This window comes from Vidua chalybeata, chromosome 9, assembly GCF_026979565.1.
Source record: "Vidua chalybeata isolate OUT-0048 chromosome 9, bVidCha1 merged haplotype, whole genome shotgun sequence".
Taxonomy (NCBI): domain Eukaryota; kingdom Metazoa; phylum Chordata; class Aves; order Passeriformes; family Viduidae; genus Vidua; species Vidua chalybeata.
Window position 1 is genome coordinate 12,227,348 of NC_071538.1, and position 24,222 is coordinate 12,251,569.

Consider the following 24,222-nt stretch of genomic DNA (forward strand, 5'->3'; position numbering starts at 1 on the left):
GCAGTTAAAATCTCAGATCTATTACAGAAGCAAGCACTTTTTTTGTCGTTTTGGTTAGCAGTTTTTTTCTTATTAGAAATGGATTTTTACTAAAAGTTGGAGTTTTCCTTCATTGTTGCCCAGATTCCTGCATTACTGTTCCTGCAGTGCAAATGCAAGTGTAAATCATGCATTTTAACAAAAATGAGAAGGTCCAGCTGGGTCTCACTGCTGCAGAAAGGGCTGGAGAGGAAAGCACTGCAGCAGCAGCAGCCTTTCTTCCCAAGGCCCAGCAGGGAGAAGGGGCAGAAATTCTGCAGAACAGAAGGTTTGCCAGGGAAAAGCACTGAAATTCATCACTGCCTTATCACTTTGGAGTTGCTTTCTGTCCTGCCTTGTGCTCCTTTTTCAAGGGCTATAAAGTACTTCTGTTCCAGGGCTCTGCACATGGATATTAAATTCTCATCACAAACATGATACCATTTTTGATTTCAGCACTTATCTATCTTCTGTTCTTATATGGCCACACTTACCATAATATCTCATACTTCACAATCTTTAACACATTATTTATCCCTCAAAAAAGCATATGTATGAAAGGTAGCTGAAAATAAGCAATAAACCATTTGAATACTGTTACCATCTGAAGCTATGGATCTGTGAGAATTTTCTTCTCATTAACTCTGGGATGCTCTTCATAACCTTGACTGATAATGCTTAGAAAATTATTTTATCCAAGAGTAAGCCCCTCCTTAATATATGTACTAGAAGTCTACGGAGAATTTGCCAGGCCCTAAACACAGAATCCTTCGCTAAGACAAAAGAAAAAAAAAAATCCAAAACCACCTAAACAGAAACAAAAAAAAAAAACCAAAAAAAAAAAACTCCCCCACACCTTAGAGCTGTTACAGAAGTCACATTAATGAAAAGGCCTGACTTTCCAATCCTTTATTTATTTTAAAAGATTGGTATCAAGTATTAGTAGTGATATTTAATCCATCTATAGATTTCACTTTTGTCTGCACTGGCCTATCATGTTCTTTGCCATTTCCTTTAAAAAAATAAACAAAACCAAAATACAAAGAGAGAAATCAAAGCATTTTGAGAATGCTGTTTCTTTCCAGATCACTTAGCATGATTTTTCTTTGAAATTGTAAAATTAAAATTAAAGAAGCCAAGGGATACATTTGAGCCACTGCTTTCTTTTCGAAGCAATTAAAATTTTCTGTCCTTCCTACAGCTGTACTTGGGAACTTGGAAAGAATATTTAAAGCCCGAAATCCCCTCAAGGTCTGAGGCTGAAATAACTTGCACTTGCCAAGACAGAAATCAAGACTATTTTGGTGTTGGATGGGATTACAAATACTCTGAGAATAACTAAGCAGCAGAGACATTGGGGAATATCCAAAATGGTGAAGATCAAGGACATAAATCTGAGTTTGTGGAAGGGTAGGAATAAACTGACAGTTTCAGATGTGAGTGTGCAGACAAGTCTTCAAAGATGGCACCAGCTAGAATATACCCTGTGCATTGTGTCTCACCCAGAGGACATTAAAATGGGATACTTGAGTCAAAAGGGCCCAGATCCCTACAACAGGATGCAGTGAATTGCATCAAGAGTGAAAGAAAAAAGGGAAAAAAAAAAAAAAAAAAAGGCATGGCAATCCAGTGCTTTTTAGCTACTTAAGCCTGGAGATGTATAAAACTTGGTTGAGACCTCTCTGCTGAAGAGAAGGCTCTCTCTGCACCTTTCTGCAGGAGGACCAAGAAGCGGGAGGAATCTGACATATCAAGAAGCTGGAGGAACCTGACACCTCCTGAGCTCCACATTCCTCCTGGATGCCCCAAAGCAGCCCTGTCCTTGCCTGTGACCTGTCTGGTTCCCTGCCCCACACTGGACACTTGTGCTTTCACACCAGTGCTCCATCACCCGTCACTGTCACTGTCCAACCTTCAGGAGGCAGAGGCTGGACATTGTATTTGATCTGTTGTTTATGGTACTTTATTTACTATTTATGGTACTATTTTATCTACTATCTATGGTACTTTTGGTACACTCCAGCCCCCGTGCAGCTCCACAAATCCCTGTGGGCAGTGCCAGGACGAGCCAGCCTAAGATCAGGAAGTGGGAAGGTGGGAGAACCAGAGAAGGTTCTGGGATGAGCAGGGATGAAGAACAGGATTAGTGAGAGGACAAGAGAACGTACTCTTAAAGTGCGCCAGGGGACGATTAGGCTGGAAATTGGGAAAAATTTCTTCATGGAAAGGATCATTAAGCACTGAAACGGGCAGCCCACGGCGGTAGCGGAGCCACAGTCCCTGGAGGCGTTTAAGGAAAGACGGGACGTGCCACGGTCTAGCTGAGACAGTGGTGTTCGGCCAGAGGTTGGACACGGCGATCTCAGAGACCTCTTCCAACCTAGCCGATTCTGTGAGGGCAGGAGGCCCTGTGAACAGCGAGGGGCGGACGGGAAAGCGACATGAGCGCTCTGGGGACGCGTGTGGGCAGGGCCAGAACAGCCCCTCATCACCGCAGCGCGATGGCAGCGAGCGCGGGGCGGGCACGGACACAGGGAGGGGAGGGAGGGGAAACCGCCCCTGAGGAGGGCGGAGCGGTCGCTGCGGCCGGACTCGCCCCGGTTACCGTGACAACGGCGTCCCCCCAGCCCAAGCGGCCCGGACCCGGCAGGCCCCGCTGCCCGCCCGCCCATGCCGCGGAAAGCGCTGCGCTGCGTCCTGCGGCTGGAGCTCCGCTCGGTGAGTGCCCGGGCCGCGCTCCCCGCCCGCCTCAGCCGGGCCGCGGCCGGCAGGAGAAGCCGCTCTTCGCTCTTCCGGCATCGCTTCCCGCCCCGCTTTCCTCGGCCGGCCGCCGCCCCGCGCTCCCGGCCCGGCGGAGCTTCTGGGGGCCGCTCCGGGCCCTGCTGCCGAGCGGGGGCCGCGCTCTGTCTGGCATTCCAGCCCCTGTGTGCGGGCATCCTCCGGCAGCCGGTCCCTGCGCCCCCGCGGTGGTGCTGGCAGCAGCCGTGCCCCTCCGCAGCTCCCGTTTTCCTGTGGCAGAGTTGTGGGGTGTGTTTGTCCCCGTACCTCCGCCCTTCCGCTGGTGTTAGCAACAGCCGTGCCGCTTTGGAGTTGTCATTTTCCTGTGGAAAAGGTGTTTCTTGAAACACACTGATTCTTGGGAAGCTGTAGGGTGTAGGGAAAAGCACTCTCGAGAGGGGGAAAAAAAAAAAAAGCTAAAACCAAAACAAGTCCCAGGAAAGAGCAGCTTGTTCAAGGCTCTGGGCAGCTCTGAATATCTGGGTGTTACATGGCGGGGAGTGAGGTCAGAAAGTGTGGAAGTGGAAAGTATGGACATTAATTATGTTAGGATTGTACTCTTTGCACTTTGCAAAGTTTTCTGCTTATGTCCAAGCTAGGAACACAGCAAGGAGCTGTATCATTCTCCTGAAAACTTTGCAGGAGTAGCTGTGTTAGGCAGTGCCCTGTTACCCTGGAGGTGGTGGCTTCCTATGCCCTGGTCCTGTAATCCAGAGCAAGCGCTGCCACACATAAAATAATAGCTGCTGCTGAGAGGAAATCACCAGATGCCATCCACAAAACTCGAGTGCAGATCCAGGAAGTTTATACCGGGAAATTGCCCAGGTATTCTTAGTTGCTTAGCTACCCTTATTCCCAAACTTGAGTGGCTGCTCCGAAGCAGAGCTGTGGATTTCCACACATGGATGGCCAGGGTGTCACCCTGGCGGTGTTGCTGTGCTGTCTCAACAGCTGGTGTTTGTCTCCACAATGCCAAGGTTCCTGGAGCAGGGCAGTGTGCTTTCCTTTTCTGTTCCCACTGGCTGTGAGCTATTCCTGTGCCAGGAGTGAGTACAGGGAAGACATTTCGCCAGGAACAAGTTTTCAGGTGTGGGGTATTTGTTATTTATCCTGCTCTCAGGGCTACAAATAAGAATGGAAAGAGACTACTCTTACACAAATGTCGACGCTGGCTTTTCATTTAAAGAATTTTTTCTTTCCTTGGCATTTGCTCATTTGATGTGTTTTTTGGGCGGCAGATCTTTCATTTCCCAGTTGATCTTCATCAGCTAAAGCAACCTGGTATTTTTGGTAGAATTTTGTGTGATGGACTCACCAGCCTTCGAACCATCTTGGGATGGGAGCTACTCTTCCACTTTGAATTTGCATTGGTCAGAGTGAGAATTGGACCCCACATTCCAAATGGGGTCTTGCTTTTGTCTTTGGTGATGTAGGGGAAAAAAAGTCCGACTTTCATCCTATGTAAAGGATGATGAGTCAGGATCATTAAAAATGTTAAAAGACATGAATCCCAGTATACAGAGAGGAATGTTTTTAATGGTAACCTCAGCTTGATACATTCTGGTTTTTCCACATTATTGATGCTATTCTTCAGCTAGCTCTGTACCATCTTTGATACTAACTTCTCTACTAAATATTATTACCTTTTTCATCATAAATAATAATTTCTCATTATGTCCTTTATCCAGAAAATGGATTTTCAAGAAAATGTAAAATTTTGCTTGGTTGATCTGTTTTTATGGAATGTGTGCTACTTTTTCTAGTGATCTTTTCATCCATATCTTTATTTTTGAATATTTAAATATTTCGATCAATGGGGTTATCAGTTTTCAGATCTCTCTGTCTCACATGGTCCTTGTGTTTATTATTTTTCAGCAGATTTTACCTTCCCTGTTTTTCTTAAATTTCATTTAAGAAAAATTACACTCCTTCACAACATGTGCTAAACATGATTCAGCCTGCCTGTGGCTTCTTGGTCCAGGCCTAGTGCATATTGATTGACTTCTGTTTCCATCATTTAATTCTTCGAGTTGTCTTTTTTTATCCTGTGTCAAATTTTATTAAAACCAAGGCAAAATATTCAGTTTGTTTGGGACATACATTTGTTAGCTTTCACATCTTGGCTGATTTATGCTATGTCCATTAATTCTCTCTTTGTTTGCTTTATTTGTGACCAACGTCTTGTTCAAATTTCTATTCTGTTTTTCTGCCCTTTTTACAGTGTTCTGCATATTCCTTCACCCACTTTGAAGTCTGTCCAGTTGTGTCAGGAGTTCTGTCCTCTTTGTTTTTCCCTTGCTTTAGTATACAGATGGGTTTTGCTTCCTTTGACTTAATGAAATTCCAAGATCTTTTCCAATCTGAGTCCCCCAGCTCTTTGGTTTGTCTTGCTGGTAGTTTTCTTCATTCCTCTTCTCAAATGGAAGGCCTTATTTAAAGACTAAGTAGTTTTTTAGTTTGGTTTATCCTGCCATGGACTGTGTGTAATAAGTGCTCTATAAGATCAACAGAATTCTGTCCTTTTCTGTGAGCTTAATTAAGTGATTTCTTTATGGCTATTTTTGATATCCTAGTAGTGGAGGGACTGGGGGTTGCTACACATTTTCCATCCTTCTGGGAAATTTCAGCAGAAATGTCCAGCATAACCCTGTCCTAGAAATTTCTCATGGTCCTTGAGGTTGCTTGTGAGGTCAGTTAATTGTAGCACTGATCTCCCTCTTCCTTAGCTGATCCATAGATAACACTCTTACCATCTTTAAAATAATCCCTCATCCTGCTGGAGCAGTCTGCAGTCAGATAAAGAGGTTCAGTTTGTGTTATGGAGCTCTGCATGTTACAGAATAGCTGTCATGAGCTGCATGTAGGCATGTGTCATTCATTTTTGGAACTCTTTAAAGTTACATGGCCACATATATTTGGTGTTCCAGCCCAGGTCATGAATTGTGCAGTTTATCTCCAGGGCAGTAGAATCACAAGTTTCCACATGTGCTACCTTGGCCCACATGCCCATTTGTAAGTATTTGTTTTCTTTTTACAGGATAGCCAGAAAAAAAATGGGACCTATTGTCACGTTTGCCCATTCCAGCATCTTCAGATCTCTTACTTTTCATGTCAATAAATAGGCAAACATTGGCTCCCTTCTCTAAGGTGAAAGGCACAAAACTCCAGCTAAAAATGGTTGTAAACTCTACAAAGATATCGAAGACAGAAGTGAGAAGTAAAGCTGATACGACATGTAGTATGTAATTTGGAGGATTTTTCCTTGTATGAATGAAATGAGTTTCTCTCACTCCTATTCACACTTGCAACTGCATGAGTGTCATACAAGCTGTTTAATGCTTGACAGACTGTTTCAATTGGGTTATCCATTATTCTGGCACTTTTCTTGTGGATTTGAAGCCCTCATTTATATGGAGAGGGAACCCTTTTTTTACCTTATGCTTTATGTGTAGTGATCTATCACACTCTGTTTTGGTTTAGTTCTTCTACCTGTTTTCCTGCTGTTTATGTAGATTTCTTTTAAATCCAGTTAGGATTTCTCAAGTAAAATGTTCACTTGGGAGTAGGAGACTATAACCAAACCACTTATTTTAATTTCCATCACTCTCCTCCTTTGTCTTTCTACCTGGCAATTGAAAATCTGAACACTTTCTCCAGAAACCTTATGTTGGAAGAGACAACCTCCTATTTCTAATACTGACATAAAAAATGAGTGTGAGACCTTAAGTGAAAGGTGTCAATTCTCTGTCAGGGAAATAAAATAAATCCACGTGTCTTTGAGAAAATAGCAAATAGTTCTGAAATGAGTTGTGTACACAGAACTTTAAAAACAAACTGTCTTCTTACTTAAAGAATTTAAGAATTGTGCAGAGAAAGTTGAGAGATTTGTGGCAGCCTAGCGAGAAGCCTTCCCTGCTTTGAGTTTAAAGATGGCCAAACTTCCCAGAGAAATGAAGAAATGTGTCTGGTAGTGATGGAACAACAGTTGTTTTTTCTCATTTACAGAAAATTTGCAAATAAACTTGCCCTTTATGGTGGCTGGACAGAGTGTGGATATCTAAGCATGTAAATTTCCCAGCTTCATTCTGCAGTTAGGCTGAAGTTTGGGTGGGGTTTTGTGTGTAGGCATCATGTAAACTTCATTCTACAGGAGTCTTCATACAGGAGATGATTGTGCCTTACACAATCAGTGCATACCTTAAACTGTATTAACCTGGCCTTGGGTTTCAGTTTTGGTTGAAAACAATAGCATGTGTTTACTTAAGCAAGAAAAATTTGGTCCTGATTGTTTTAAAATGGTGACTTTTTCCCCTGACCAGTCTGTACAAATAGAATTGTTTTAGAGAACAATTTTTTTCGCTCTAGTCTGTTACATCCTGACTTTCACAAATCAACCATTTCAGTCCTGACTCTTTCATTTTTATCTTGAAAACAGCCATTGCTTGTCTAGCTAAAGTTCAGTTTGTTTAATGAGTGTGTTACTCCTGCAGATAACTTGTCCTGGAGTGCAGCTGAAAGACAAACAGGAACTTTATCTCAGTGTCTTTGTACTTGGGCAGTACCACAAAACTGAATGTGTCCCTGCAGTGTTCCCACTCTTCTTTCAAGAAAGACTAGTATTTGAAAAGGTAAGATATGTCAAGGGCTGATACAACCCAAATAAACCCCATCACAAATTCCACAAAAATTGTCTGCAAAACCCATGAGCACAAATAATCACACTGAGAATGGAGCACTATTTTATCTCCTGCTTCTCTTTAGCACAGAGGAGGGGTGTGCCTGTATTATCCACATGGGGACTCAAGAATTGTGTACTGAAGATTCTAATGTATGATGAGACTTTTTTAGGTGTTTGTTGATTCTTTTGTGAACTGTCCCTTTTCAGTGTCTGTTTTCCTGGCTTGAAAGGGACTGAATGTTTTTGTTCTAAAAATTATGGCAAGGTGAAGAACAGGGACTGTACAATATAGAAGAGGCAACTTAATTTAGTAGAAAGATAAAATAGCAGCTCGAGCCTTTTTGGTGACATCTTACTCCCTTTGAGATACTTTTTTCATGGTTTGTCAGCAGAATTCCCAGATTGGTACTCTGGCCCTGTAATTTATAGTTGTTTATCACACATTCTGAGTCCCTTCTAGCTTCATTATTAGTACCACAGGGATAATGAAACACAGTATCTTACAGATATGATCTGGCTTCTTCACTACCTATGAATAATAATACTTTGCCCTTTCTAGTTCTTTTCCTTTAAGCATTCCCCAGCACTTTGAAAACCAGGCTGAGTAAACTTGCTCAGAATGATGCTCTGGTGAAGGGGATGAGAAACAAACAGTGATAATTTCACTACCTCTGAAGAGTAAAAAAGACCACCATTCTTAAAGGCAATCATAACACAAACTTCTTAAGGGGAATGTACTGAATGCTGTTTTCAGTGTAATGTAGGGGACCTCCATCCAGTGCAACATCCTCCCCTATTCCTTTCTGTCTATTCACACAGGATTCAGGTTAAAAAAAAAAGAAAAAAACCTGAACAGAAGACTGAAAAGTTATCTCTGTAAAAATGAAGCTTAAAGCATTACTAATAAATTAGAGAAGATTGACCAATCAGAATTGTAGTGCATGCAGCAAATTATGTTTCTCTCTTGAAATTTTCTTAGACTTGAAATTTTCTTAGTGCTTGCCTTTACATCTTCCACTCTTCACAATAAATTATTTTTTGTTATTTACGTACAGAGAGGGAACTCTGTATGGATCGAAAGTATATAACAAGAACTGCTGGTTTTCAATGAAATTGATCATGTTACAAATAATAATTTTAGTATCCTTTCTTTTTTGAATGGGGATATGACTCTTGACAACCATCTTGGCAAGGAAGAGCATTGATTTTTGGGGCTTTTTTCCCTTTGCTTTCCCAAGAGGTCCATCTGATTACTTTGACTGTGTTATTATTATTTTTTTTTTTTTCAGGAATTTGCTAATATAGTTGACCCTGGAGACCTTGTGAAGTTACTGGAGTGTAAGTTCTGGGGTTTTGTATACTATGTTATATCTATTAATGCCATGCATCTATAGGCTCTAAAGATGCTTTGGAGGTTTAAATTATGTGATAGTTTTTATATCAGGAGCCTGTTCTCTGAAAAACTAGTGGGTAACCACTATTATCTAACAAAACCCCTCTAGAAATGTATGTTACATGCTTTGGAAAAGGAAAAGGGTAAAAAGTCATAAGTGACTGAAAGTCCAGCTGGTTATCTGGTAGTGGGTTCCTTTATATGGTCATTTATTTGATTAATTTTCAAATTATAGAAGGATAAACCTCTGATTTTTGTAAAGTTATTATTTTCACTTTTAAGAAAATTGTGTCTTGCTACATGTGTATAATAATTGTGGTAAGAAAACACTGACCTGAACTCAAACTGCAGGAATATGCACCCCCACATGGGAGTTGTCTGTAAAGGGGGCAAAGCTTGCATAATCTTTTTTAGAAGAGGAGAAACTTGGCAGCCAAGTTCTAAATCAGATTTAATGTTGTCATTTGTACCCTGCTAATGCCATTATGTTCATCTACGATATTTATGCAAGCTATACTTAATTTTATCTTATTATTGGTGTGGTGGAAATAGTGCAGAGATGTACAGTGCTGTGAAGCTTAAATCAGTGATTCATTTTTCTTGGGCTTTGAATATGGGAATTTTCATTTTAGTTTTTTTTTTTAACTTATGAAAAAACTTTTTTCCCTTCTAGTTGACACAGCAGTACTTGAACTAATACAGCTCGTTCCTCCAGGTATTGTATCAGTCTTTTCATAAATTATGCAGTTTAATAGGTGAATTTCCAGGAGGACGTTGCCCATTACAGCACAATCACTTTTTTCAACACACAAACAACATAGAAAGCCCTTCAACAAATAGTCCTCTGAATAGAAAATGTTAATAGATCAAGAGGATCTCATTCTTGAACGAGAATAATAACTGAATATTTAAATGTATCATACTCAGGCTTAGGAAAGTGATAATATTTTAAAAATGGAAAATAAACTGAAATCACCCAGTGCATAATTATTAACTGCATCACAATTCACTTCTAGAGAGGCTGTCTGTGAAATTTCAGAGTGCATAATCTTGTTCTCAGAGTGACACTTTTTTCCTTCCATTTTAATGGTGACCATTGGGAAAACTCTTATCCTCACTATAAGTATTACAGGTCTCTTGGGATGTGTGAAGATAATAAATAGCAATTTGTCATACTTCTGTTATTGGTTTGTGTGATTATAAAAATCTATTTTAATGAAATTCAAGTGTTCCCATGAATAATGTAAATCTGCATTTTATTGGAAATCAAGTCAAGTTTTAAAGAGGACTCATTTGGAAACTGTGGTATTAAAAGCACTCTTTGTCACTTGTCCTTAGTACTTTCAAGGAAACTACTGCTTCTCTCAGGTGACTTAACAGACTGTTTACTTGAAGAAATGTAGTGAATGGGGATTTTTTTTTTTTTTTGTGGGAAGGTAAAGGATCTTGCATAAGAATTTATTTTCAGGTCTCAGACATAGGTGTGATACAGCCCAACATAAGCTAGCAAGATGGCTGCAATAGCACAAGTTACATTTTTTCACAATATACATTCAAGGGTTTACCTCTAAAGGAAAGCATTTTTTTTTTAGAAGTAGGAAGCCAGGGGATTGAGAAAAACTTAAAATAATTATTTTGCTGTTGCTTGTGTTTCTTTTTACTTCTACTATTACTGTTCTGTAGTATGGAATGGTGGTTTTTCATAAGGGATTGGGTGCCATTAAAATACTGTTTTTTTTCTGGGGCATGGAAGGGAAAGAAGGAAGAAAAGTACTGAAAAGTTACCTGAAGAAAACCTTTCATGTGCCTGTTATAGAAGAGTTAACACAATCTTCTTTAATTTTTTTCCAGTAACATTGAAACATAGTTTCATAGTAGATGCTGCACATTTTTGCTGCTGATTTAACTTGATGAGGTTATTTCCTAGTGCTGTAGGAGTTTTACAGCCATGCTGTTAATTTGTAAAGAGCAGAATTTATCCTGGTTTCAACATGGCTCTGTGTGTGGTGTCTGTGCTGTATGGCTTTGTCTATTTTCCAATTAAAGTATGTATTTTCTTTTTAGTGGGAAAAGTTCTAGCTACATATGAAGAAAATACAAGAGATTTCCTGTTCCCTGACCCTAAGCTTACCCATGGGCACCGTGGTTTGCAGCGTGAGGTTTTAATGAAGAGGTCCCCGTCTTTCACAGTGAGTGAATGTCTGTGGATTGTATTTATGACACAGTCTGCTTCACTGAAGAAACCCCTTGAACTGCTTCAAATGAAAAGCAATTACTTCTGACAGATTTTGCCATTTTAAGGTGTTGAATGTACAAATCCACAGTTGAACTTCGGGGAAAGTGTAATCTTTTTTCAAAATGCTTCAAGAAAATTATTTAATGTGGAAAAGTTAGTTTCCACTTGGTTTGCAGTGTGGCACCATGACATGTCTCCATTCAGTTTAATCTGTGATGCAGCTGGTGGGTGAAGGGATGCAGGAGATGTCATATTGACTTCATGGTTCTCAACAGAAGCCATGTGACCCTCCTCCTTGGTCCCTCTCCATAGCATTTTGGAACAATAGCTAATTGGCAGAATGAGTGCAATGAATTAATGCTAATTTTCTGGAGATAAGGACTCAAGCACATTTTAAATGAAAATTAATTCGTTTCACACTGCCCTTTCATGAAGTTTGACTGTTGAATCTTAATTGTCAGCAGAACAACCCAGGAAGGCACCTTAAGGAGAATGGTGATGCTATGTTTTGAGGTTTTTGTAGAGTTTTACTGGTGGATTGGCAGGACATTTGGATAAGAACTCAATTACTCTGTCCGTTGTGGTTGGACTAAAAGCACATGGGAGGCGGGAAATGCTGATTAAATTTCATTGTTATCTTTTAGCTGGTGTAGTCTTTTCCTGGAAAGGGCAACCTGGAAACTGCCCAGGCACTTGCAATTAGAAGTGCTAATTTGGTGTCTAATGCTGTGTTACATTTGAATGAATTAAAGTTGTGATTTTGTGCTACCAAATGTCTGATTCTGTAGTAGCTAAAACTGTCCATGCAAAAACAACCATTATTTTTTGGCTGTAGTATCTCTTTGATATGGCTCATCCCATGCATCATGGTGTGGCTCAAGAGATGGGGTGGGACTATTTTGCTTTCATGCTGTTTGTAGAATAGGTGCCTTCCTGGTGTTGAGAAAGAATAGGGAGGTAGGAACAAATGAAGTGGTATTAGCTAAATGTTTTTAGATTTTTTTCTGAACAGAATATAGTGAGTCTTTACAGAAGCAGGGCTGCTAGACAAGTTTGATGGGTTTTGTCAAACAGTTGTTTGAAACAAAAATTATGTATTTTCTAATAAAAAGAAGGTGCCATAATTTGAGCTGTGAGAAAATGTGGTCAGAGTAATTTGGATGTGTAGCTGATGAATGATGACACTGTAATAGATTTAAGAAGTTGACTGTGGTAAGACACAGGTGTACTTCCATGTCCTTGGGAGCAGCATAAATGAAATCCATCTCTGCCCTGGAGCAGGGACTGCAGAAGCCTTTGTTGCTCCATTCCATCTCCATAGCTTGGAAGTACAGTATAAGAGAGAATTTTTCATAGTGACCCCCTTTTCTGGAGTAATGTAGAAGCTGAGTTTTATGGCATTGGAAGGAGGTTCCCAAAAGGAACTTCTTATTCCTCTCCTCACTTGCCAAATGGAATAACTATGAAAGGATTTTTACCTCCAGTAGAAATGCAGTCTCAAGTGCCTCCATCTCCCAGTGTTCCCTGAGCTTTACTGGCAAGTGTCTCTTGCTAAGTCTGTCAGCACGAAGTGCTGGATGTGAATGCTAAGCAAAAGGAAGTGTTAAACAAGGTCATGAGAACCCTCACATTATTCCTATGCTACTGAAGCCATACTCTTCCCACATGAAAAGTTATTTATAACCAGCTGAGATGCTGAATACTTTTGAATGGCAACTGTGCTTCAGTGGCACACTGATTCCCAATAAATTTGTCTTTTATTAAAAAAATAAAGGTAGCAACAGTAAGGTTGCTCCCACACAGTTGTGGAGTTCAGATAGGCAGTGACAAGCAGTGTCTGATTAACACTGTTAATCTGCCTGTTGGAAGGAATCCCAAATTGAGAGGATCAAACTCCTCCAGAAATCTGGCACTTGGCTGATAATGTCCCTGGCTAAATGTCTTATGAGGTTTACAAACTCAGTGTGCATACAAGACATGCCTCGAGTTATCTCTCCTGGTCCAGTGTTGCCCAGCTGAGGCTCTTGCTGGCTCTGCTGTATTTCTCTGCAACCTTTACCTTTCAGAATATGTTTATTGCCTGGACTGTGGTAGTGATTTCTTATAGATGTTCTTATCTCCATCCCCCACCTTCATTACTTAAAATAGTTTTGCCACATTACTTAAAACAGTTTCTTTTTAGCTGTGCTATCTTCCATTAACAGGCCAGTGTAAGTCCTTCTGTTATATTCCTATATACTTTTTTAAGCTAGAGTTGTACTTGTGTTCCTCACAGTCAAAAGCACACATTAGACTTGTATTCTTCTAAATGTGAACCACCTTTATAGTTTTTCTGTGATCAAATTGAGATTATGTCCCTTCTATTTAATGATTGGTGCAGAAATGCTCAAGGCTGCAGACACCACTAAGCCAGAAGCAGAAGAAGGCATCCCAAAAACTTTCCAGCTGGATTTTCATTTACAGATGTGTTTGGGGCTATATGATGGTCTTTACATAATTCTGTGTTGAATATCCTACAGCAATCCCTGATTTAGGAACTGCAGAATACAGAGCAAATCTTCTGATGGCTTTGGCATCTGAGTTGCTTTTGACATAGCCATGCCTGTACATTCAAATGCCATCCCATATTCCCTCTCCACAGACTATTTCTCTGAAGGAACCATAGTTGTTGTCATTTTTTAGGGATGAACACTTAACAATTTTGTAATCATTTCCAGTCTCTGTAAGAGCAATAGGTGCTCTATTGTTGAGTTTTATAGTAGACTTACTAATTCTGATGTGTCCTTTTTTAAATTGTTGATAGCACTTGACAATTCATTAGTAATAAAACCGAGTTGATTAAAGATGATCAGGCTTAAAACCTCTTTTATGTGCCATAACTTGACTTGATTGAATCCTGGACTCTGTTAATTGCTGCGACTGAGCTTTTTTGGCATTTTTGTCATTTGATTTCCATAATCTATCCTGGGGCCAGATCATGTTCCCTAATGGGAAATCAGTGTTTAGGCAGGTGGTAGAGAATAGTTTGGTTAATCAATAGACTTCACTCATGAAGTTCCTGCTAATTCTTATGGATGTGGGATAGTGTCACAAACAGACCCAGCTCTTTTTCACATCTCAGTGATTTTGTGTGTTCATGTGCACAAATGCCTGTGCACTGAGATGCCTCAGGCAGCAAATTCTGTCCATGTTGAAAGAAGAGAGGGTAGAAATTTCTTGAGGCACTTGATTCTTTCTTGGATTCTGCAGAGCTGTATAGGATGCACATAGATAATTGCCACTTGTTTATAGCATATGTGGCATTTAGTTCTTTTATGCCTTTTTTAATGCTGCTGTTTGGGAAATAACATTTGTGTGTTGTAATCCCTGTCCTTTACACCCAGTAAATTCTGAATGCATTGGCCGATGCTCAGTGAATAGAAAGGCAATAGTTTTCTGAGGTGTTATGTTCCTAGCCATGGCTGCAGTAAAAGGTGAATGGAACAGAAGCTGCTAATGATGTGAAAATGGAGGGACCTGCTGGCCATTACTGTGTGTGTGCTGTGCTTCACCAGGAGGCCCAGTGGGACCCCCCTGGTTCCACGTGGGACAAACTAGGGGCAGGAGGGGATTGTGAGGGGCTGGAACATGGTTATGGAACAAGGGAGGCATCCAAAGAAATCTGATTACTCCAAAGATTACGGAATGAAGGGTATTCTTAGTCATACTCTTAAAAAGGAATAGTTATTTGCAGTGTGATTGACTGATTTAACAAATGTTTTTACAAATGAGATGGCACAACTGAGACTGTTCTCAAACAAGTTTACAAAGTTAGTATTAATGAAACTTCTAGAGCATGACTGAAGTTTTTATTTATGCTATATAGCATGGCATGAAAAATCTTTAAAAGTGCTTTTGACCAAAAAATGTATTAAAATAAAAGTCAGACCTTAATTGTTGTACAAAAGCAGTGTAATCATGTGTAATTGAATTGTCAGAAATGCAAATGTTAGCATCTTGACATTTACCATTGCTGTTCTGTCTTTTCTAATTATCTTTATTAAAGGCTGAAATTAACAAAGGAAATGGCTGAAAATTAGGAATGGTTTGTTACATTAGGTGACATTTACCTCTTTGATACCCTTTATCTTGAGTTGAAGCTTGATGTGCAATTATTGTCTCTCTTCTAGGGAATTGCACCAAAATTGAGATTTTCTACAACCTCCCTTATTTCAGACAGTCTGTTAGTCTTAGGAAGGAGTCACATACAGGTTAGCACAATTTAATTGTTTGCAATTTCTAGATTTAATATTGATAGCCTTGCTTCCAATTTTTGCATGTGCTGCTCACTTCAAACTTTCCTCATTCTTTTGTTGTGGTTAAAGCAGGTATCACGGGTGCTTGACAACTTGATTAAATTTTTAATCAAGTATGAGTAAAGAGTGGGTTTGGTGCATGACAGTAGATGCTGAGAGTTCCTTGAATCTGAAACAATTATCGGCTGCTGTGTTCTATGATCAGCTGAAGTGTCAGTCCCTGGTGGATTTGTATATGGGAAGATGCCTTCTCACCATTTGTTACTGACACTTAAAATTAAGGACAGTGAAAATGAGGGGAAGTTAGAGAAGGTACATTATTAAACCAAGCCAATTAATTTAATTGTTTTCCATAACTGTATCATTGACAGTAATGGAAATGCAGAATTTTGTTGAAAAGGCTGTCACCTATATTAATCTGGAAATGCTGCTTTTGCAGCAAGTAAAGTTAAAGGTGAAGTAGCACTCTTCTCTGGTCTCACAGACTGGAATTTTGGTTTGGATTTCTGGCACAAGCTGTCATGTAAAGTTACTCTTTTGTCCTCCTTTTTTGCTGTAATACTGAAAAATGGTGTAGCATCATTGAAAGGGAATGGTTGCCAGGAAGGCTTGTGTGCAAAGACACTTAGGTGACTATGACCTGTTGATGGCATTACTAATGACTTCAATGAGAAGTTTTTTTCCAAATTTAGCAAATGAAATGTATCGAGACAGAAAAAGAATTAAAAATCAGTGAAAATTGTCATTGTCAGAAAAGTGGCTTCAGTGAAGGTGACTTGAATAAGGGAAATTTGATTTAAAATTTAAATTGTATCCATGTACGTATCTATGAATGGCAGCTCAGATTTGCTTGTGTTGCAGTGAAGGTCCAGTTTCACAACTGGTGTAAGCCAGGAGCAGCACCACCTGCTTCTGCTGAAGCTGAGATTAGTCTTAGAGAATTAGGTCTGGCTTTGTGTGGCCAGGTCTGTGCTGTGCTTCGCTGTCAGCTGCACCAGTGAGTTCAGATTCTGTCAGTACAAAACAAACACACAGCTTCAGCCTCACTGGCTGGGTGTAGAGGGAACGGCTTGAAGGCAAGCTGGACATTTTATTTCCGGGTTCCTCTGAACCAAAGCAGTCCATGTAACATTCACATTTATGGCTAATGTCAACTAGCTCCAGCTTGAAAAAGAATTTCTAACAGAAAGAGTATTGTTTTTGTCCACTAAACTTTACATTTCAAAAAACTAATAAATTCCCCATAATCCAAGAAAATATAAATTTTAGAGAATGTAGTTGCACTTCTTTTGGAGTTTTAGGCAACTCTAAATGCATATAATTTAAACTATTAAAAAGGCTCATATTTTAATTTATGTTGTGTACTTCAAAGTGTAAAAATTTTAAAATAAAAGCTTAAACAGATGAAAATATGCTTCAAATCTGTGTATGGCTAATTCAGGTGAACTTGGTATTAAAGGAACTTGTGACAAAATGCAATTTAATTTTTAGAATCTCCACTAACTCTGTGAGAAAGCTTATTGAGTAAGTATCAGACACTTAGCATCCAACATGCAGTACCAGGTGTTTAACCTTCTTTTGGTTTCAGAGAAAATGGTAAACACGTTGTTTTTTAAATTGCTGCTTGATTATAGTTTTGTGAGGAGAACTTCAGGTGCCATGACATCTCTTTCTGGTAAAATTATTAGTTCCTTGTTTGCATTATGTTCAGCGATCTTTATCCTACACGCTGTCAAATCAGATCATTTCTCTTCTTCACTTCAGACTGATAGGAACTGGGCGTATCATTCAACCCTAAATGGAAAAATGCCCTCAAAGCTAGCAAAGCAAAGCCTTCCTTCAGCTGAGAAGGGCGGGCAGAGCTCGGCACTGAGGAGCTACGAGCAGCCCACCATCGCCTCCAAGTCGCGCTCGCCATCGCCGTACACCAAGCGCCGCATGTGCGAGCTCTCGGAGGAGGCCAGGCAGAGACTGGCCCACCTGAACCTGGGGCCTCACGAGTTCAGGAGAGACACTGACAAACCTCCCTTTGTCATCAGACGGGTTTGTATTCGCTCCGAGGTGCTTCCAGCTGAAGCTCAGTTCAAATGTTGTTCTTTCAATAAATAGCGCTCCAAAAATTCATTCAGCTCTTAGTTTAGATTAATAATTTTTTCCTCTCCTTAATAGTCTGTCATAGAGTGATTTAAATGTAAAATTAACTAAAGTAAAATTTCTTTTATCTGCTTTAGTAACAGACAAAGATCAAATTCTTTCATGAATATCTTGGTTAAATTCTCTGAGGCCCCATTTCTTTTCTTCCAGCACACTAGACAGGATAATAGGTGTATAAATTCAGCTTGGAAGTAATTGATATTAGTATTAAAAAATCTTGAATAAGACTTTAAAGAAAGAGTGTCTAGTCACATTATGAACAGTTACACTTCCTCTCTTTCAACTTTTTTTTTATGTTGGCATCCTGTGATCTTTGGAACACTTCCTTTGCTCAGAGCTACATCTCAAACACTTTGACTTAGAGTTCATAACATGAGGACATTTTGCCATACATGAAAAATTGTCCTGAAATTAGACACTTACTTAAAGAAATTGTGTGTACCTCTTTTAAAATGAAGGGGCTACATTTCCCAGCCACCTGGAGGATCATATACTCTTTTACTACCCCTCTTTAATTATTCTTCTTATTGCAGCAATTCTGTGTTTTTAGAAAATCACTTTGAATTTGTAGGGGCAGAAATGGGATTGTTCATATTCTGTGCTGTGACATTATGATTTCTCTGCAGTTCTGGGCACTTACCACAACCAGTTAGATAATCAAGTAGTTAAATAGTTTGCTTCTACCTTATCCTTTTATGTAGTATCACTACTAATTAATTAATAATATACTGTCAAAGTTTAGAATACTTTCCCAAGTTTTATTCTCTATATAGCTACCTTTTAGAAATTCAAATGGCCTGAATAAGTAATTAATCATTCATCAATCTACTATTTCTTTCATATATTTTTCTTCTAACTCCTTTTACTTAATTCTTCTGGGTTTGGATCTATAGGTGAAGTTCACAGTTTAATTATAGTATCATTAACACTGATTATTGATTTTCAATGCTTGGTTATGTTTGTACAATAAAGGAAAAAGCTTGTCTCTTAATTCAGCATGTCATCACTGTCATGGCCTTTCTGGATTGAGGATTCTCCTTTTAGGGCATCTTTACTGCTGAGAACTCTTTGGCCTGGAGATTTTGTGTTCTATGAGGATCAAAATTGGATTATATTAAATGTAACTTTTTAATTAGGAAGAGATTCAGATCTCTCTTGGTGAGATCTGAGCTGTTTAGAATAAATATGAGATACCAGGAATTGTTTAAAAAGACTGCAGACATTACAGATGAAGGAGAAACTTAAGTGTATTTTCTCTTTCTTTGAACAATAGGATAGTCAGAATTTTCTAGACCTTTCTAGCACCCTTTCTGTTTATTCACAGTAATGCTAATAATGCACATGGGCCAAGTGCTATGAAAATAGTCAAAAATAGTATTTTAATAAAGTAAAATATTTCAGAAAATACCAGTTGTGGTCTTACAAACAAAACCAGAAAAACTAGGAATTGATACATCTGATACTGAGTATTTTAACAGTATTTTTGCTTCAGGTTGGACAACCAAGTCCTGGTGCTAAACTTCATTCCTGGTGTTCCCTGCGACAAAGCACAGCAGAAGCCTGGCCCAAGGCACCCCATGGTCAGTATTTTCTACTGTATATCACATAAATGCTTTTGATTTCTGCAGGAAGCAGTTTTATTTGGAGCCTTTTATTATTATTTTGATTTTTTTATTTATTATAAAAATGTCACTCTGTGATGGAGAAAAAGCTCTCAGTTCTTCCTAGGAAAAGGAAGAATGCTGAATAAATTACTGCTTCAAAGGGTGCCCTTGAATAGTTCTTTACTTCATGAAGCTTGGAACATAGTTCTACATGATATGAAAATAGGAGAGATTTCCAAAACTCAGACGAGCGCTCTCTTTCACTCCCTTTTTTGTTGAGTTGGATGGTGGAGAAAATCTGCATCATGGTTTGTGGGTGTGTTGATCAGCCTTGGGGTATTGATTATTTTGAAGTTCAGGGGCTGTGTTCCTTCAAAAATGAGTAATGTTTATTTCAGCAGTATTTGTGAGTAGTGGATCAGTGACTTACCATTATTAATGAGCATCCAGGATGTGCTCCAGTATCTGCCTCAGCATCCTTTGGTATCAGTAAGTGAGAGTTTAATAAAAAGTGTGGGACCAGAAATTTAAGAAAGCACCCTAAAACTTGATTTTATTGCACATGTCTTACAATATGAGGATTTTAATGAGTCTCATCAGTATTTGTTTATGTGTGCTCTGCCTCATTTTTATTTCATTTCCTCACTAATTATAATTTGTTATACAGCAAATCATTATGAACGTGTTATTTTACATTTGTTCTTTGTCATTGCACTGGGTGCTAGATTTTAAAGGTTTCACATCCCCTTTGGGAACAGATTTGCCAGTCTGTGATGGCTGGATAATGGAACAGACCAGATTATCTGAGAGCATTGCACACTTACAAAATAAGCTGGTAGTTTCTGGCCAGTATTCAGGAGACCAAAATCTACCTCAGTATTAATATCCAGAGGATTCTTTGGTCACCTGCCTGTGTCTTGAGGCTTAACTGTAACTTCTGAAAAGAACAGATCCCTAGGATTATAAATCTTAATGCAGACAGTACAGTTTAGTCCCTTTTTGCTTTTCCTGGGTCACAGTGTGAGGGTTGTTCAGTACAAACTGGTAGAACAGATCAAGAAAGTAGATTTAATGTCAGTCCCTCAGGGATGAGGTGCATATTGACACTGGTGAAAAATCCTGACCCAGGATGGGTCTGAGAGTTTTTCCATGTGATTTCCTGGGATCTGTATTTGTGTCTGTGAGTCAGTGGTGAAGGAGGGAAAGCAGAGGTGATAGGAGAAGGGAGAGATGCTCACAGGGAAACTTGTTCAGAGAGGATTAGTAAGGTAGAGCAATGTACATGGGAATTGTTGGGAATGGTGAGTTTGTTTTGATAGTTGATATTTAAGCAACAAATAGTGTAACAAAATGTGCCACTTCTATCTGTGCAGAAGATGGTGCCTACCCTGATTCATTACTGCAAGCATTGTATTCCATTTAATGGGAAGTCATGGTTTTCAGCTAAAGGTGATTTCCTGAAATATACTGAGGAGACAAAAAAAAATTGCTTTAGTTTTGCTTGTGAGGACAGATAGGGTGGTTTGTAAAAGATTTCATAGAATTTAGGAAATGCAAATGTATTTTTGATTTCTTCTGTCATGGACCTTTTTTCCTTCTCCAGATTCTTCTCCTCTCAACAGCTACAGACCCAAGAAAACTGAAGTGAGTACTTTCAAGTGGTTTTGCTTACACACTGTTTTTTGGGAAGCTCTGAGCTTCCCAATCTTTCTTGGGATGTCTTGCATAGGTATTTTTGAAACGTTATCTACTGTAGTATCAGAAGCAAGAAAAAGGACATTTTAAATCTGATCTAGCCCAGTTAAGGCCTGCTGACAGGTTGTTTACAAACAGTAGAAGGAAACTTAGCACTCTTTAAAGATGCTTTTGCCTGAACATACAGAATTAGCTTTTCTTTGGCCGTAAGGCTTGCAGCAAGGCCATAGAGGAGCCTTTAAGGCTATTTGCTTTTGCCTTGCCAGTTATTCTGAGAGCATTGTTCATTCTGGTGATGTGTGTGAAGGTGCCACAACTGGGGAACCACTGTTGTGTTATTTCACATCCTTCCTTTTTCAGATTTTGGCTTCTTTCTGTATTAAATAATCTAAAGATTAATGTCAGGGTAGTTTTGGGTTTGGGAGGTTTTATTCTTTACATCCTCATTTAGTTGTTTTTTTGCCTGTGTTCCTGAAGTATTCTAAAAATTGTGGGTTTAGGCATTTAGTTATGTGTGCCTTCCTAGATTTCCTAATGGCTGGGAAAACTGATGATAATAGGGAAGAGAAAAGAAAGGGAATTATGAGGATAAACCTTGGTATATATGTTAAGCACGCTTTTGTCAGACCCTAAACTTATATTAGCTGTAGTTCTGTGTACCATGTGGATCTAATCTATTGTGCTGCCTCTGGATTGTTCCATGGGTTGTTTAGACTCTCAGGCATTATTCTGAATCTGTGAGAGTCCTGGGAAGCCTTCAAGTTGTGCACTCAGAAAAGTTGATAAAAGGGCCATTGCAGTAAAGTTTCACATAAGATGGTGTTGGTTAGTTACCAGCAGATTCCTCTGAGACTTGTTGATTTACTTCAGACCATGGATTTTTGTCTGAAATTAGGGTCCTTGTTCTTTCCCCAGCAGACAGATATTCATGAATGAATATACAATCTTTAACCTTTGGGGTTAAGAAATAAAAACATGAAAACTTTACATCTTGATATTTGTAATAAATTTTAGTTTGTTGGGGTATTTTTCAGGCAAAATCTACCAGTGGAAAAGGCTTGGACAGTTCTGCTGTTTGCAAGGAGGGTGTGAGCCCAGATCCCCCCAACAGAGAGTCCCATTCTGCTGCTTCTTGGGAGTGTTCAGCACCTCCAGCAGTTCAGGAGTCTCCAAGTTCTGTGCTGAGTCGATCTTCTCTGAGGGAAAGGTAATGCCCTGGCTTTGTTCATGACATTCTGGAATTAGGAACATGAGCTGATGATAGCATTGCCTGCATGACTGTAGTTTGCATGTTTGTAGTTTGCAAGGTGTGAGGGTTGAAGAGACTGAAAAATCTTCCTGCAACAGCTGTATTGTAGTTTGACTTTTCCTGTTGCTGTGTTTGCCATCACCTCTGCTTGATGATTACAATCCTAGTAACATGGCAGTGAAAATCTCTGAAACAGTGACACCCTGGATTTTAGGCTGCCAGTATTCATCTGGAACAGAGAATTAATAAAACACTACTTAAATGAATCATCACTGTTTCAGAGGTGATTGAAATCTCAGGAATGTAAATACAGATACGTAAAAATGCCAAGTAAACTTTACAGTAGGTACTTGGAAACCTTTTTTCCATCTGACTTTTCACAGGGGTTTTTGAGCATGTACTTGTGGCTGTTCTGTACTCAGATGTGTGACTGGTGTGCATAACATGCTTGGGCTAGCTTTAATCTACTCAGTGTGTTATTTTCCAATCTTTTCACTTTGCTGACATCCTAAGATTTTGGCTATGATTTTTGAGTGGGAGTGTGGACCTCTGTCGCTATTGTGTGTATATTAATTGCTATATTTCAATTATTTTTCTTAGCTATCTCCACTGACCCGAGTGGAAATGGGTTTGGGACAGTTTCAAATATCCTTTAATTTGGTGGATTTCGGTCCCTGGGTTAATATTTTGGGCCAGCTTCAGTGTTTTATGAGGGTGAAATGGAAGAAATGTCAAAAAAGCAACAGATGGTTTCATGCTTAAGCCCTCCAGTCCTTCAAGGAGACTATTCCCTCTCTTCCCTGCTTCCTGCTGAGTGTTCTGGGTACTTCTCTTGTACATTCAAGTAGCAAGTTCCTGGTTGCCTTTCTGGGAACAGAAAAACTGTATGCAAAGCTAGGCCTGAGTAAGCAAATAGATAAAACAATTGGGAGAAACTAAGGATTAAACTGAGCACCCATCCTAAATGCTGAAAATGTGCTTTGGTGACCAGTTCACGCTCTGGTACCGTTGGTACCAAGTTAGTCAATGCTTGCAGGTTGCATTTTAGAGCCTACATGCAGCCTAATGCTTGTTTCCAAAATAGAAAAACTGTCTCAGTTTTTTTCTTTAAAAAGAAAAATGACAGATGGCAGGTGGGGACTGAATTTTTAATACTCACAAAGATCAAGTTGGTGTTCTAACAGCTTCCTCTGCTTGAAAACTTGTTTGTTAGCTGTTCTGTGTAATAGTGCATCTTGGAAAGTGTTATACAGAGTTTAGGATGTATCTGGGGTTTGAAGGAGGTTTCTTTGTCATCTTGTCTGCCTCCCCACTCGCCTCTGACAATGCTTGTGCATTAGTTACCCATATCTGGGGAAGAGATATTGTCATGGTAACTTTTTTATCCTTTCTTCAGCTGAACTCTTTTTAGGGGATTGGGGCTAAATTATATACACATTTTATTTAGAGCTGATGGTGTGCCTTCTATTGGTAGCAGGAAAGTCTTGTATGTTGTGAGCTGCTGTTACATGCATAGTAATTTAGTCGTCTGCCAGTCAGTCTTGAACTTGTCTGAATGTTCTTGCTTTTTCTCTTTATGAGCCTCTCTCCAGAAGAGATTTCTGATCTTGTGAAATTATGTTTTTTCTTCTTATTAAAGCAAATGTTCTCAGCTCTTCAGAGCTGTAATGTCTCTTTATGTAAAATATGTAACCATTTACTTCTGTCATCAGAAGAAAAAATCAAAATGAGAAATAAAGGGCATAGTCTAAAAAAATTGATCTCTTTTTCATGCTGCTGAGATAACAATGGTTTTAGCTGATTGTGTACTGAGAGTTATACTTGGAATGACAAACATGGTTTAGAGGTCAATGTTTGGAAATGCATGCAAACGCTGCTGTTCAGATCATAGAAATACAGAGGAAATCAGTGCACTAAAAGTAAAGCAGTGTTAGTGTAATTGCAAGAATATGGAGTCTTATCTCACAGTATTTGGTGTTTATTTCCTCAATTTTATTTTGAATTACAGAGACAAATTGCTTAGCATATACAGGCTACTGTTTTTAATGCTAGTCAACCCACAGTCAATATGGAACTTGACTCCCCACCTCGACCTTTTGTTCCCTCTTTTCCCTTTCTCTTT

At 39.3% G+C, this 24,222-nt stretch overlaps 1 protein-coding gene across 2 annotated transcripts in view; it reads left to right on the forward strand.

The window, feature by feature from the left end:
• Nucleotides 1-2,573: 2,573 nt before the first annotated feature.
• SPATA6 (spermatogenesis associated 6) overlaps nucleotides 2,574-24,222 on the forward strand; it is a 36,261-nt gene continuing 14,612 nt past the window's right edge. For both annotated transcript variants that reach the window (XR_008432342.1, XM_053950419.1), the window contains exons 1-10: nucleotides 2,574-2,736; nucleotides 7,287-7,424; nucleotides 8,764-8,812; nucleotides 9,541-9,582; nucleotides 10,932-11,056; nucleotides 15,273-15,353; nucleotides 17,163-17,441; nucleotides 19,045-19,132; nucleotides 20,760-20,800; nucleotides 21,886-22,058. Coding sequence is in view for 1 of the 2 variants with exons in the window: in XM_053950419.1 (XP_053806394.1) it covers nucleotides 2,689-2,736; nucleotides 7,287-7,424; nucleotides 8,764-8,812; nucleotides 9,541-9,582; nucleotides 10,932-11,056; nucleotides 15,273-15,353; nucleotides 17,163-17,441; nucleotides 19,045-19,132; nucleotides 20,760-20,800; nucleotides 21,886-22,058 (1,064 nt within the window). In the remaining variant the exon portion in view is untranslated. The remainder of the gene's footprint in view (nucleotides 2,737-7,286; nucleotides 7,425-8,763; nucleotides 8,813-9,540; nucleotides 9,583-10,931; nucleotides 11,057-15,272; nucleotides 15,354-17,162; nucleotides 17,442-19,044; nucleotides 19,133-20,759; nucleotides 20,801-21,885; nucleotides 22,059-24,222) is intronic.